Source organism: Salvelinus namaycush, chromosome 5, assembly GCF_016432855.1.
Source record: "Salvelinus namaycush isolate Seneca chromosome 5, SaNama_1.0, whole genome shotgun sequence".
NCBI lineage: Eukaryota > Metazoa > Chordata > Actinopteri > Salmoniformes > Salmonidae > Salvelinus > Salvelinus namaycush.
Genome location: NC_052311.1, coordinates 9,696,889 through 9,711,665, shown reverse-complemented (window position 1 = coordinate 9,711,665; position 14,777 = coordinate 9,696,889). Strand labels below are relative to the sequence as shown.

Below are 14,777 nucleotides of genomic sequence, written 5' to 3'. Positions count from 1 at the left end.
AGGTGTTTTCTTAAAACTGCATTGTTGGTTAAGGTCTTGTAAGTAAGCATTTTACTGTTGTATGTGGCCAATAAAATTTGATTTGATTAGATTTGAAATCCTGAAAAGGTCACACAGCTGTAACATTGAGAGCATTTAGACTGTTTGCATCACTGCTTGGTATGGCAATAGCACCGCCCTCGATTGCATGGCGCTACAGAGGGTTGTGCGGACAGCGCAGTACATTACTGGGGCCGAGCTCCCTGCATCCAGGACCTCTATATCAGGCTGTGTGAAAAGAAGAGCCGGAAAATCGTAAAAGACCCCAACCACCCAAGCCATAGACTATTCTCTCTGCTGCCGCATGGCAAGAGGTACCGGTGCGTCAAGTCTGACACCAACAGGCTCTTGTACAGCTTCTATCCCCAAGCAATACGACTGAAAAATAGCTAACAAAATAGCTACATGGACCGAGTTACCTTGTATCTTTATTGACCTTTTATTTCAGTATTTGCACTGTCTCTATGTGTAGGCCCTATGCACACTCATAGGGCCCTACACACTCACACACATTGTCACTCCAACACACACAAACACTCCATAATTTGCTCACTCACACATAATATGCACATACATTTATACTGACTCTACACACCTGCACTTATATCCTGTGGCCTAGTCTCCTTACCCCTATACATATCTACCTCCATCACTCCAGTATCCCTGCCATGTAAATATGGTATTGGAACTGACTTTTTAAATATTTCCTGTATATAGAATGCTTACTTACTTATAGTTTATTGTGAATTTCACATTTCTTATTCTTATTTTCTAGTAATACAATGCTATTGTTTATTGTATTTTGGGGCTTTGAGTTTGCAAGAAAGGCATTTCATTGTACTTGTGCGTGTGACATTAAAACTTGAAACTTGATAAAATAGGCTGCATCATGGCTGAGTGAAGTTAAATCAGTTGCGATTTACCCGATCCAAAATTGCGCCTAGAAATTGTTACATTGACACTTTTTCGCGGGAAACTGTAGCCTTCGACAATTGCAACATTGTAACAATAGACCAACGTTGCTATATTTTGATGGAAAATGCTGGCCCATTCCATCAACATCATTCATTCAGTTGCGGCTGCGCCTTCCAATATAGTTCGAGTAGTGTATGGCAGAGACAGCAGAAGGGGTGGGGCGACATTCGAGTCTTTCCGTAATCTCGTACTGCAGGAATCTTTAATCCATCCCTGAGCTCGGTCATTGGTGACGGAGGTCGTGGAGGCGGGGGCAATTGTTGAATGAATGTTATTTTCTGTGTTGACACCGTGGTCCTGAAAACCCCGGTTCGAGAGATTCACATATTCCAATGTAACATTAAACCCATGAAAGAGGAGGAGCCGACACTCATTTGTTTACAGATTAGGCTACACGATGTGGACAGCGGTGACTCTGTGCAGCGCGAGGACAAGATTGAGTTGAGGTTGGCGAGCAGCAGACGTTTTCACAGGTTGATTTACATTTTTTACGGAGCAGGAAAGCAAAAGTGAAATATTTTCTGGCGTCATCATTTCCCCTGTAAATAGGCTTCGTGGACACCTGCTTTATACCATGATAAATAAATAAGACGTGCCTGTCCTTTCATTATACAACCGATTTTATAGCAGCACTTCGGATACTGAACTTGGTGCTGTGACTTGACTTTGCCTACAATTACTGGAAGAGCAGAGCAGAAAGAATCCTACTTTTTATTTTCTATAGACAGTCCTTGTCAATCAATAGGCTACTGTCGCTGTCTGATGCATGAGCGATGCACTCAGAACACAACAGTAACCCCTCTACTGGACAGGATAAAATGGGGGTCAACGGGAAAGGAGAAAATCGGACCGAGGAGGAAGTATCGAGCGGCGAGCCGCCGACCGAAAACTGTGATGAGGCTACAGCTGACTCTGAAATTGAGCAGAACGGTGGTTCTCCCCAAGACCAAGAGAACCAGCAAGCACAGAAGAACCAGGGACAGGACCTGGGAGATAACGAATGCAAGATCCCACATGAGGACAGTACTATCCAGCTCATCGAGGCTGGATGTCTCGATTGTAAACCCGGTGTGTCCCCGGATTCTCAGTCCCCGGCACCGATGCCAGGGCAGAGCCCCGGGTTCGTCCCACCCGAGGGCGGGTTCGGCTGGTTAGTTGTTTTCGCTGCTACCTGGTGTAATGGATCCATCTTCGGGATACAGAACTCCTTTGGTATCCTCCACATGATGCTGGTGAAAGACCACGCAGACCCCAATGACAAAACGTCGCAGTTTAAAGTAGGTGAGTCTGTCCTGTAACTGTTGCACCTGTTAAAGTTAGTCTACTGATGGTGACTTACTGTCGAAGGTAAGCGAGAAGGGTCAAATTAACCCAGTCATACTGAACGAAAATATAAATGCAACAATTTCATCAATTTTGGCCAATTGCATGCTCGCTCAAAATTTTAGACATCTGTGGCATTGTGTTGTGTGACAAAACTGCACATTTTAGAGTGGCGTTTTATTGTCCCCAGCACAGCACAGCTTCTTGATATGCCACACCTGTCAGGTGGATGGATTATTTTAGCGAAGGAGAAATGCTCACTAACAGGGATGTAAACAAATTTGTGCGCAAAATTTGAGATACATTTTGTGCATATGGAACATTTCTTGAATCTTTTATTTCAGCTCATGGAACATGAGACCAACACTTTAACATGTTGTGTTTATATTTTTGTTCAGTATAGAAGAATGCCCAGCATTGTCTCAAGAAGATATTGAAGTAAAACATGAATGACATTTTTGATTATTGATCATATCCGTCTTTGCTCTTCAGATGTGTCAGAGAATTTAGGCTACTACTTCAGTCTCAGCATCATGTGTCTGAAGACTCTTCAGCCTTCTACAGTCTACTTTAGCCTACTTCAAGTTAATGTATAGACTATACCCAGGCCATATAGCACCAGAGTTGCCTTACATTAACTTTCTGGTCACGGCTCTAATTCTTTCATACTGCTGGATAACATGCGTCCTTATGTTCTCCGCTCATGTTGTTAATTTATTTTCCATGTGACAAAGGCACTAGTGTGTGCCACTATATTGTGGCCTCAATCTTCACCCCCAATCTGTTTAGGATTACTATCAGGCTTTGCTTTTATAACACACACACACACACACACACAGCTCTTTGCCTCACTACATCAAGGCCGTCACAAAGCGTGTCAGAGTAAGAGTGCTGATCTAGGATCAGGTCCCATCCTGTTCATGAGATCTAATTCATTATAATCTTTAAGGGAAAACTGAGGCTATTAGTGTATACAGGCCCTGATGCAGGCCAGGGATGATCTACAGTATAAGGGGTAGCTCTTTAGTGTATACAGGCCCTGATGCAGGCCAGGGATGATCTACAGTATAAGGGGTAACTCTTTAGTGTATACAGGCCCTGATGCAGGCCAGGGATGATCTACAGTATAAGGGGTAACTCTTTAGTGTATACAGGCCCTGATGCAGGCCAGGGATGATCTACAGTATAAGGGGTAACTCTTTAGTGTATACAGGCCCTGATGCAGGCCAGGGATGATCTACAGTATAAGGGGTAACTCTTTAGTGTATACAGGCCCTGATGCAGGCCAGGGATGATCTACAGTATAAGGGGTAACTCTTTAGTGTATACAGGCCCTGATGCAGGCCAGGGATGATCTACAGTATAAGGGGTAACTCTTTAGTGTATACAGGCCCTGATGCAGGCCAGGTACGTGCGGTTAGTTTGCACTTCTATAAATGTTTCACAGTGGGTGAGGAGGGATGAGGGACAGGCATTGTGGTATAGGTGAGGCTATAGTCTGTCCACGGCTCAGTTATCATTGAGCTGCAGCTCAGTTAGTGTTTCAATGTTTAACTGCTTAGGTGCCACCACAGACACTCACCATGAGACCTTGAGTTGTCTCAACCACTTATATTGTTAGGATTTAACGTTTGTGGCTTTAGGGTGAAACATGTTTGTGGCTTTAGGGTGAAGCATGTTTGTGGCTTTAGGGTGAAGCATGTTTGTGGCTTTAGGGTGAAGCATGTTTGTGGCTTTAGGATAAAACATGTTTGTGGCTTTAGGGTGAAACATGTTTGTGGCTTTAGGGTGAAACATGTTTGTGGCTTTAGGATAAAACATGTTTGTGGCTTTAGGATGAAACATGTTTGTGGCTAAAAAGAAAGCCAATTGTCTTTTCTCTAACGCTCTCTCATTTCTCAGAAAGGGTCTGACGATGGCCTAGGTTAATTTTTAGGACCGAGATATGTTTACCTCTGTATACATTCTTGCTATGGAAGTGTACATGTTCTCAGGATTTCAACTGAAACTTTTAGGCCATCATCCAGGGGAGAGGTCTTTCCTCTCTCCCAAAACAACGACCCCAGTTTAATCGGATGACGAGTGTCAAGACATCTCCCTCTCTTATTTTACTTTCGTTAAGACTTTAAATGTTTGGGTCCAGTCAGGAACCTGATTTCTAATCTTGAAAAAGGCGTCCACTGTTCTCATATCAAAAGGAATTAGACTAGTGAGCTGTAGTCAGATCCCCCAGCTCCACTAGCTCGCCCCGGGAAACAGTACGGTGCAGAAGGGGCTTCTGAGGGGAGGACGGCTCATAATAATGTCTGGAACGGAGCAAATGGAATGGCATCAAACACAAAGAAACCATGTGTTTGATGTTGTTGATACCATTCCACCTATTCCACTCCAGCCATTACCACATGCCCATCCTCCCCAATTAAGGTGCCACCAACCTCCTGTGGGGCTTATTGATTGCCTGGCACAGAATCACATCTCTCAGCTGAGCCCACCCTGAGTGCAGTGCCCAGGGCAGTACCCACTCCAAATACCTCTCTAGAGTGAGACATGAAGGATAATTTACATTGATGTGAAATCAGTGCCCAGTTAGATCCCAGGCCCAGTTAAAAAAATATCCACACTAAGACACACTAGTTCTCCTCATAAGAGCTATGAGGAGGGAAATGAGGTACCAATCACTTCCCAGTGGTGCTTGTTTTGATCAATGATTCCGGATCTCTACAAAACAGACATCATGTCATGTTTAGATTATTACTATGTAATTACACAGGTACAAATAATGGCCTGAGATTATCTGGGGGTATCAACAACAGTAGGTTAAGTGTGTAGAAGGATCCACATGTCAAGATGGAAGAAATCCTTTCATCAAAACAATAGTTTCATGATCTGAACCAGGTGGGTGAGAGGGGAATCAACAAAGGAGTGCCTGAGGCGGCGAGTTATGAAGGTATCACGGTGAAGCGAAGGGAGTGAGGGAGGGACATGTAAGAAAAGAGAATGAGGGGTGGAAAGAGTGAGGGAACATCCAGTTCCATGAAGTTAACACCGTTTGCATCCCAAATGCAGGTTGGCATTTATTGTCATGAATCTTGCCCTGGAGGCAGCTCTGAAGAGTGTTCACTAGCTGGCACAGCCACAAAGTCATAAAATCTGATTTTAAACCTAACCCTAACCACACAGCTAACCCTAACCTCAGGCACATTTTTGGTTTCATAAATTTTTACCATATAGCACATTGCTAATTTCTGCCTCCAGGGCAAGATTAATGCTAATTTATATCAATATGTGTCCTAAATGGCACCATATTACCTTTGTGATACAATACTTTAGACCAGGGCTAATAGGGCTCAAGTCAAAGGTAGGGCACTGAATAGGGAATAGTGTTTCATTTGGGACGTACCCACTGTAAATCTGAGAGCATTGTCTTGGTGAATGCAGAATGGTGGAAACTTTGCTTTCACTTATCAAATCGCAAACTGACCAGTGATTAATTACCTGAAGGAGAGAAGGACGGGTTAGGAGAGAAGGAAGGAAAGGGGAGTGAGGGGAGGAAAGAGATTGAGAGGGTGATGGACATACAGTATGGGGTGAGTGATCCCAGGTCAGGGAGTTGCTAAAAGAGATACAGACTTAGGCCTTGTGACTCACAAGGCTTGGAATGGCTATGGGTTCCAGTGAAATAGAGAGTCAGGGATTTATTGAGGGGGTGTGTGTCCTGTTATTGTAGCTTTCTGGATTCTAAAAGAACTGTTATGGCCATGCTCATAAGGGTTATTTACTGTTAGCACCTTATGTCTTTATTCAACCACCAGAAATTAATTTTATGTTGGCTGTATTTGGGGAGTTGATGCCCTTGAGATGTCCTACGGCCTGAAACATGAATAGAGAGCAAACATGACAGTCTGGCGCCATTCATTTACAGAAAAACAAACAAGAATCCTCTTACTCCATCTGTCTGGACCTGCTGGCTCAGCGCATTTTACTACATTTTATTTGCCATGAAAAAGAAATAGCTCATCTGGCTTACAGACTGAGGGAAACGTTTAAAATGCCTCAGATATCTGGCGCATGTTGACCAAGATTTAAACACTTAATGCTTAAAATATCGACACTAGTTTGTACATAACATTCCTGCGTACAGTACACTACAGCAGTGGTTCCCAACCAGGGGTACTAGGACCCCTGGGGGTACTTGGCCTATCCACAGGGGGTACTTGAAAAGACTCCTGAGTCCATAGGGTTAGTGGTAAAATGCACATGAGGGGGTACTTCAGGGGTACTCTGGACAGAGCAAAATTCAGTTGGTGGTCCAGTAACCAAAAAAGGTTGTGAACCACTGCACTACAGCACAGTATTATGGTCAGTTAAATAGGAATAGAATACAGTTGTATGCAGTAGTGGAACTATCCCTAAAATTGGCAGTTGGTCCATCATTTCAAAAAGAAATCTATTCAACAGCCATCTGTATGCGGTCTCCAATCCTTCTAGGCCGTAGAAATATTCCCCTCGATGCTCCTTTTGAACCCGATTGAAGGTTCTGTTTATGATTTATATGTTCATTGGGACCTGACAAACATATTCCACTTAAAGGAAATTAGATTTCAGATTTCATCTCCATTTTGTATGTATAGTTATCATTTGTTTCCATTATTGAACAAGATACTGTTGTTAAAGTACTGTTCGATAGACTAGCGTCCTGTCCAGGGGGTTTAGCTATACATCAAGCTGCCTCATGCGAGCAAAATAAAAAATAACAGGCTCCTGAGCCTTATGGCCCGTTCTTACCATGCCTGATCATTTACCCATGAGTAATTAGCTTGTTCCGATACTTCACCCTCTCTGTAGTCTCTCTAGACTAGAGCAGCGACCAGCTACATTATAAATCCTAACAACTTGCAGCTTAAGGAATAATGTAGTGTGTTTGGCATTCCAGAAGGCTGTGGAATAGAATAGATCTCAATTGGATCAGGGCCCTTTGTCCAGTCCACTCCCTCCACATTTTAGACCCAATCAAATACTTGTTGTGTTTGTACTTTAGGCCTCTTAATTGTGCACAGAAGCTGCAAGGTAGTTTCACTCCTCATAGTGTATTTAGGCCCATTGAACAACCTGTTTCTGAGTTTACTATACTGTAACTGTGCTTATACTCCAGGCCTAGGACTGCTTTTTGTGTGTTGAAGCTAAGCTAAGCAACAGATTAGACCCATTGAGCAATTTGTTTAAAAAGCACACTTTAGTGTGCAGCTGTGCATATAGCCTACTCATGCATACAGAAAATAGTGTGTATACCCAGCAAACCAAAATTGGTTCTGTGAACATTCCCAGAACATTCATTAGGTTGTCCAAAAAGTTATAAAACACAAAAGCTGTCCAGTTGTGCTGAAGATTATACCATTTTTGTATAAAGCATTTGTCTGATGTTGCAAGAATATTCCCAGAACACATTCTGTTATTACATTACCTGGAAATCTAATAAGAACCTTATGAGAATGTTCTGTGGTGGTTGTGCACAACATTTTAGTAAATGTTAGGAGAACATTCCAATGATATTTCATAAAACAACAAAAATGTTTTTGGGATGTTATCCAGGGGTTAGAACCAGTTCAGGGAACAGAACTGGTTCCAGAAACAGAACTGAAAACTGGAAAATAATGTACATTTTCAAGGAACAGAAATGGAACCAGGAACGAAAGTGATCCATACTGTTCCAGAACAGAACCATTATTTTAAAAGCATGGCAACAGGTTAATAACATAATTTTATATTCCAGGCATATTTTTCTAGTCCCACAAAAGAACACAACAAAGCACCTATGCAAAGCCCTCACTCTGTCACTCAGAAACGTATTCCAGTGTTTGCCTGCAAGCTGAAAATCTTTGCCTGTGTGTTTATGCTTCTCCCCCTTCCGAAGCATACAATAGGCTACTGTACTGACGTTACAAGGTTGATTCAGAAGATGGGAAGAGATATTTTTAATTAGCTAGAGAAGAATGGATAAACTTTTTCAATGCTAGTTAAGGGTACTATAGGCCTAGTGATCACGTTTCACATTGGATTTATTAACTACAAAAAGGTTTGACATGTTTTTAATTCTCTGCCTGCTCTATCCACACTGATTGGTGAAGTAATTTATTGAGCTTAATGTAAAAAAAACGAACAAAAAAAAACTTGATTTCAAAGGTTAAAAATGGAACAGAAGTTAACAACAATATAAACATATGTTTTTTTGTTTCGAACTGGCTCAGACCTTTCTTTAGCTGGTCGGAACAGTGGAATGGAATGTAAAAAATAGGGGTTCTGTCAAGAACAAACAATTGGAAAATACACTACATGACCAAAAGTATGTGGACACATGCTCATTGAACATCTCATTCCAAAATCATGGGCATTAATATGGAGTTGGTCCCCCTTTTGCTGCTATAACAGCCTCCTTTCTTCTGGGATGGCTTTCCACTAGATGTTGGAACATTGCTGCGGGGACTTGCTTCCATTGAGCCACAAGAGCATTAGTGAGGTTGGGCACTGATGTTGGGCGATTAGGCCTGGCTTGCAGTCGTTGTTTCAATTCATCCCAAAGGTGTTCGATGGGGTTGAGGTCAGGGCTCTGTGCAAGCCAGTCAAGTTCTTCCACACCGATCTCTACAAACCTTTTCTGTATGGACCTCGCTTTGTGCACGTGGGCATTGTCATGCTGGTACAGGAATGGGCCTTCCCCAAACTGTTGCCACAGTTGGAAGCACAGAATCGTCTAAAATGACAATGTTTTTGATTTAGAGTTAAGATTTCCCTTCATTGGAACTAAGAGACCTAGCTCAGACCATGAAAAACAGCAACAGACCATTATTCCTCCTCCACAAAACTTTACAATTGGCACTATACATTGGGGCAGGTAGCGTTCTCCTGGCATCCGCCATACTCAGATTTAGTCCGTCGGACTGCCAGATGGTGAAGTGTGATTCACCACTCCAGAGAACGCGTTTCCACTGCTCCAGAGTCCAATGGTGGCAAGCTTTACACCACTCCAGCCGATTCTTGGCATTGCGCATGGTGATCTTAGGCTTGTGTGCAGCTGCTCGGCCATGGAAACCCATTTCATAAAGCTCCCGACGAACAGTTATTGTGCTGTCTTTGCTTCCAGAGGCAGTTTGTAACTCTGTAGTGAGTGTTGCAACCGAGGACAGATTTTTACGTGCTACGCGCTTCAGCACTCGGCAGTCCTGTTCTGTGAGCTGGTGTGGCCTACCACTTTGCGGCTAAGCCGTTGTTGCTCCTAGACATTTCCACTTCACAATAAAAGCACATACAGTAGACCAGGTCAGCTCTAGCAGGGCAGAAATTTGACAAACTGACTTGTTGGAAAGGTGGCATCCTATGATGGTGCCACGCTGAAAGCCACGGAGCACTTCAGTAAGGCCATTCTACTGCTAATGTTTGTCTATGGAGATGGCGTGGCTGTGTGCTTGATTTTATACACCTGTCAGCAACGGGTGTGGCTGAAAACCGAATCCACTAAATTGAAGGGGTGTCCACATACTTTTGATGATGTAGTGTAATTTTGGTTCCAACCCTTGATGTTATCATCCTAATGTTGGATAAAACCCTAACTAGAACTTAATGGGAATGTTAGCTAATGTCCTGGGAATGTTCCCGGTTTGCTGGGACCAGTTAATGCCTTGAGCAGAAGCTGCAAGGTAGCTTACGTCCTCACATTGCATTAAGGCCAATTGAACAACACATTGAACAACCTGTTTACACTATACTGCAACTATGCTAAGCCTAGTAGGACTGCTTTTTCAACGAGGGGGAGAGAACAGTGTTGCACAAAGGATAATAAGAAAGTGGACTCTTTGTTTTCAGTTTAGCCGAGCAGCAATACTCTGATCATTTAAATTCAACAATTGCGAATGCTATTATTTACATCACAGTTGTAATAATGAATATGATATCATGAGATGTTCATTATTTAGTAGTTAGTTATAGGATTCTAATAGAATAACAATGTATTGCTGTTTGCTGCTCCACTTTCATTCCTTTCATCATTGTTTTCTCTTGTCTTTTGTGAGTGTGTTCAGATACCCATAATGCATACCAAAAGTAGTGCACTAAATAGGGAATACGGTGTCATTTGGAACTGTGATTCTCTTAATGAGGCCTCGTAAACAATGTTGTCATCACCGGCTTATCTCACACAATTAGTGTCTTCCGTGGGGTCACTGTCTCTTTAAATAGCTAACAGCCTCCCCCCTGGCATCTGAGGAACAATCATGCAGTCAGGGGCCTGAGAGGAGGGAAGGGGGGAGAGAAGGAGAGCCTGTCACTATACGTCTGTCACTGCTACTGGATCATGCTACTAGAAAGTGTTTCTCTCTCCCTCTGTGTGTTTCCTCTCCCCCTCTCTCACTCTCTTTCTTTCTTGTTTTGAAGCGTTCATACCTAATTCTTTATGAGTGCACTCTGGCTGTTTTATTATTAAGACCCTGGGCTGCTGGGAGAGAAGTGGGGGATGAGGGGAGAGAGGTGGAGGGATGGGGTGATGAGATGGAGGGGTGGAAGGTGGGCGAGTGAAGATGTTGAGAAGATTATAGGGCTCAGGCTGGATGGAATGAAGGGCTGTGGAGTTGGTCAAGCAACAAGGGTTTCTACTATATGCTTTCTGTGCCTGCCTCTGAAATGGCACCCTATTCCCTATATAGTGCACTACTTTTGACCAGGGCCTTGGTCAAAAGTAGCACACTATAATAGTGATTAGGGTGCATCTTCAAATGCAGTCTGTCTTTATTCCTCCACTGGTCCGTTCTGCATGGTTTGCTTCCTTTTGGCTGATGTGAGTTAGTTAGCCATTTGTCTTAAAACAAACACCAACTAACTGGACGTTTTATTGTAAAACAGCATGTTGTATGAATAATAGTCTTTCTTCTCATGTTCTATCATCAGTAACCCCAGAGAGGTCTAACATTTATATTTTTATCAACTGTACTTTCTCCAAGTCTCCTACATTGTAACAAGTTAACTGATCTATATTTTACTTTAACCTGGGTCGCGGTCCAGTGTCACCTGTCATATCGACAAATATCCAGCTGTCATGTTTGCTTACTGCTTTGGCCGGGGAAGAAGAAACATTGAATGGCTGCCAAGGGCAATATGGGGTCTGCTCAGATTTCACATCATCCCGACTGTCCGTTCTAATGTGCAACCAGTGGGCATGTTCAGTGACCCAGGACACGTTCCAAATAGCACCCTATTCCCGATATGGTGGACTACTTCTGACCAGAGTCCTATGGGCCCTGGTCAAAAGTAATGTACTATATAGGGAATAGGGTGCCTTTTGGGATGCAGTCCCTTTCTGTTGGACCCAGAACAGACTGGAGACATTAAAGCTACCTTTGGCCCTTAAGACCCAGGGATGGTTTGCCCTGGAGGGTAAAGCATGTCTCTGCACAGTAGTCTGAACACATTAACCCCACTGGGCACAGTAGCACCGCATGTTATTATCATTGACCAATTGTTATTTTCTAAGTTAAATAAGGAGGGTGGTGTACAGCATGTTTCTATTCAGGTCAGGTTAACCCTGCTGGGTACAGTAGTACAGCATGGACCTGGATCTCTATTCATGGCTGAGTTTGCTGTCTTAGCTAATAATAATAATGGATTTTATTTTATGTAGTGCTTTTCATTACAAACAGAATCTCAAAGGTGATTTAAAAAAACATGGTTATTTTTAGAGCTGGGACGATAAACCGAAAATTATCGACACCGATCACTTATTGCAGGCATTTTGGTGATATTGTTCATTTAAGATAAGTAGCCTATACTAGAGAAATATCTAGTTTGAATTGAAATAAGTTTGCTAATATGGGGGATTGTCAGTGGTGGAAAAAGTAACCAAATGTCATACTTGAGTAAAAGTAAAGATACTTTAATAGAGACTCAAGCAAAAGTGAAAGTCTCCCGGTAAAATACTACATGAGTAAGTCTAAAGGTATTTCATTTGAAATATGCTCAAGTATCAAAAGTAAATGTAATTGCTAAAATATACTTAAGTATCAAAAGAAAGTATAAATCATAAAAAATTCCTTATATAAAGCAAACCAGACGGCACCATTTTCTTGTTTATTTATTTATTTATTTACTGATAGCCAGGGGCACACTCCAACACCCCGATATAATTTACAAATGAAGCATGTGTGTTGAGTGAGTGTGCCAGATCAGAGGCAGTAGGGATGACCAGGGATGTTCTCTTGATAAGTCTGTGAATTGGACCATTTTCCTGTCCTGCTTAGCATTCAGAATACTTTTGCGTGTCAGGGAAAATGTATGGAGTAAAAAGTACATTATTTTCTTAAGGAATGTAGTGAAGTAAAATTTGTACAAAATATAAATAGTAAAGTAAACTACAGATACACAAACTACTTAAGTAATATTTTAAAGTAACATTTTTAATAGGACAATTGATGGCCACAACAATTCAAACTAATAGTAGTTGTTTAAAGGAGAATTTAAAAAAAACTGTGGTGCACTTTGTTATACATTTATCGTTCTATTTATCCTTATTGCATCAATTCAGGCAATTTATCACAATATGGATTTTTGTCAATATCGCTCAGCTCTAGTTGGAATACAGTACAGGTTACATAAGGTGGGATACAACATGTTTATATTCAGGTCAGGTTAACCATACTGGCAAAGTTTGAGTTGTATTCATTTTTACAGGGACAGTGCACATTAATCAACGTTTCAGTAAAAGTGCCGGTTTTAGCCAGCCGGCTAATTTTCAACCGCAGTCCCTGGGCAGGTTATTAAAAACAATTACACTATAGACAATCATTGAGCAGTGAGCACACGCAGAGCAACATAGGACAAGCAAGACGTAGCATACAGACAGAGCAACATAGGACAAGCAAGACGTAGCATACAGACAGAGCAACATAGGACAAGCAAGACGTAGCATACAGACAGAGCAACATGGCACAAAAAGCAACAAGACAAAATCCATAAAAGCAACAAAGTGTTTCCACACCTCACAAGCTACAGACAACAGACAACATGGAAAGCGGCAATACACAGCTAGGGATTATGTTCACAAATCTGATTGACCTTTAGCCATGTCTTTATGTTTTTTGTGAAAGTGTGATAGATGGTGCAGTTATGTGTGTCTGATGGCAGTGTATTCCAGACATGGGAAGCTCTCACAGAGAAAGCGGATTTACTAAAGGTGCTTTTCCTTAAGGGAACTATACATTCACCTCTCATGGCAGACCTTGTGGATCTGCTGCCATATGTTTGGGTTTTCTGTTTAACAAAAATACTGAGTGGAGGGGGAACCAGGCCATTTAGGATCTTGAATACAAGACATGCGTCGGTGTATTGCACAAGATTTTCCCAACTCAGGAGCTCATGCTTTCTGAGGATGTAACAGTAATGATGGCTATTGGGCTTCCTATCAATCCCTTTGAGAGCCTGTTTGTAGACAGACTGAATGGGTTTTAATGTTGTACAGCAAGCTTGGGCCCAACTAGTCAAGCAGTATGTTAAGTGGGGGAGTATCATAGATTTGAAGTACAGTTTTGCTACCTCTGTAGTCAAACAATTTTGTATAAATCGGAAATTAGCTAGGTTGAATTTGGTTATTTGAATTACCTTTTTCACCTGCTTTTTAAAAGAGAGGTTGGAATCAAGTATGATGCCAATGTACTTAAAATCAGATACCACCTGGAGCTTCTCCCCTGACATATAGACATCTGGCTCAGTAGCATCTGTTTCCCTCTTTGTGAAAAACATGCAGACAGTTTTTTTCACATTGAGATGCAAACACGAGTCACTGAGCCACTTTGTAACCTGGACCATTACAGTAGTGAGTTCTTGTGCAGCTTGTTGTTTGCTCTTTGCATGCACATATATCACTGTATCATCTGCATACATTTGAACTTCAGACCCAGTACAGACAGAAGGCAGATCATTAATGTACAGGCTGAACAGGAGGGGCCCCAGTATTGACCTTTGGGGCACGCCCACATCATAGCTAAGAGTGGTCAACAGCTCATTGCTCACTCTGACACACTGAGTTCTGCCTTCAAGGTATGATTTCATCCATCTCAAGGCATCGGGGGAAAAGTTGAACATGGACAATTTTGTGATGAGAATCTCATGGTTAACAGTATCAAAAGCCTTCCTTCGGTCCACAAACACAGCCCCAACAACGCCCCCTTTGTCCATCTTGGACTTCACATTTTCCAGAAGAAAGCAGTTGGCCGTTTCTGTGGAGTGTTTCGCTCTGAAGCCAAACTGCATGGAGTGTAATGTGAAGGGGCTGTTGTTGAGGTGGGCAATCAGCTGTTCTGCTACACACTTTTCAACAACCTTCGACACCACAGGTAGTATACTAATGGGCCTGTAGTTACTCACATCAGCAGGGTCACCCGATTTAAAGATGGCCGTTATTA

The 14,777-nt window shown here is 42.2% G+C and overlaps 1 protein-coding gene across 1 annotated transcript in view; it reads left to right on the top strand.

The window, feature by feature from the left end:
* The first annotated feature begins 1,316 nt into the window (after nucleotides 1-1,316).
* LOC120047927 (monocarboxylate transporter 8-like) overlaps nucleotides 1,317-14,777 on the top strand; it is a 34,621-nt gene continuing 21,160 nt past the window's right edge. The window contains exon 1 of the mRNA XM_038993547.1: nucleotides 1,317-2,295. Coding sequence (XP_038849475.1) covers nucleotides 1,788-2,295 — 508 coding nt within the window. The 5' untranslated portion in view covers nucleotides 1,317-1,787. The remainder of the gene's footprint in view (nucleotides 2,296-14,777) is intronic.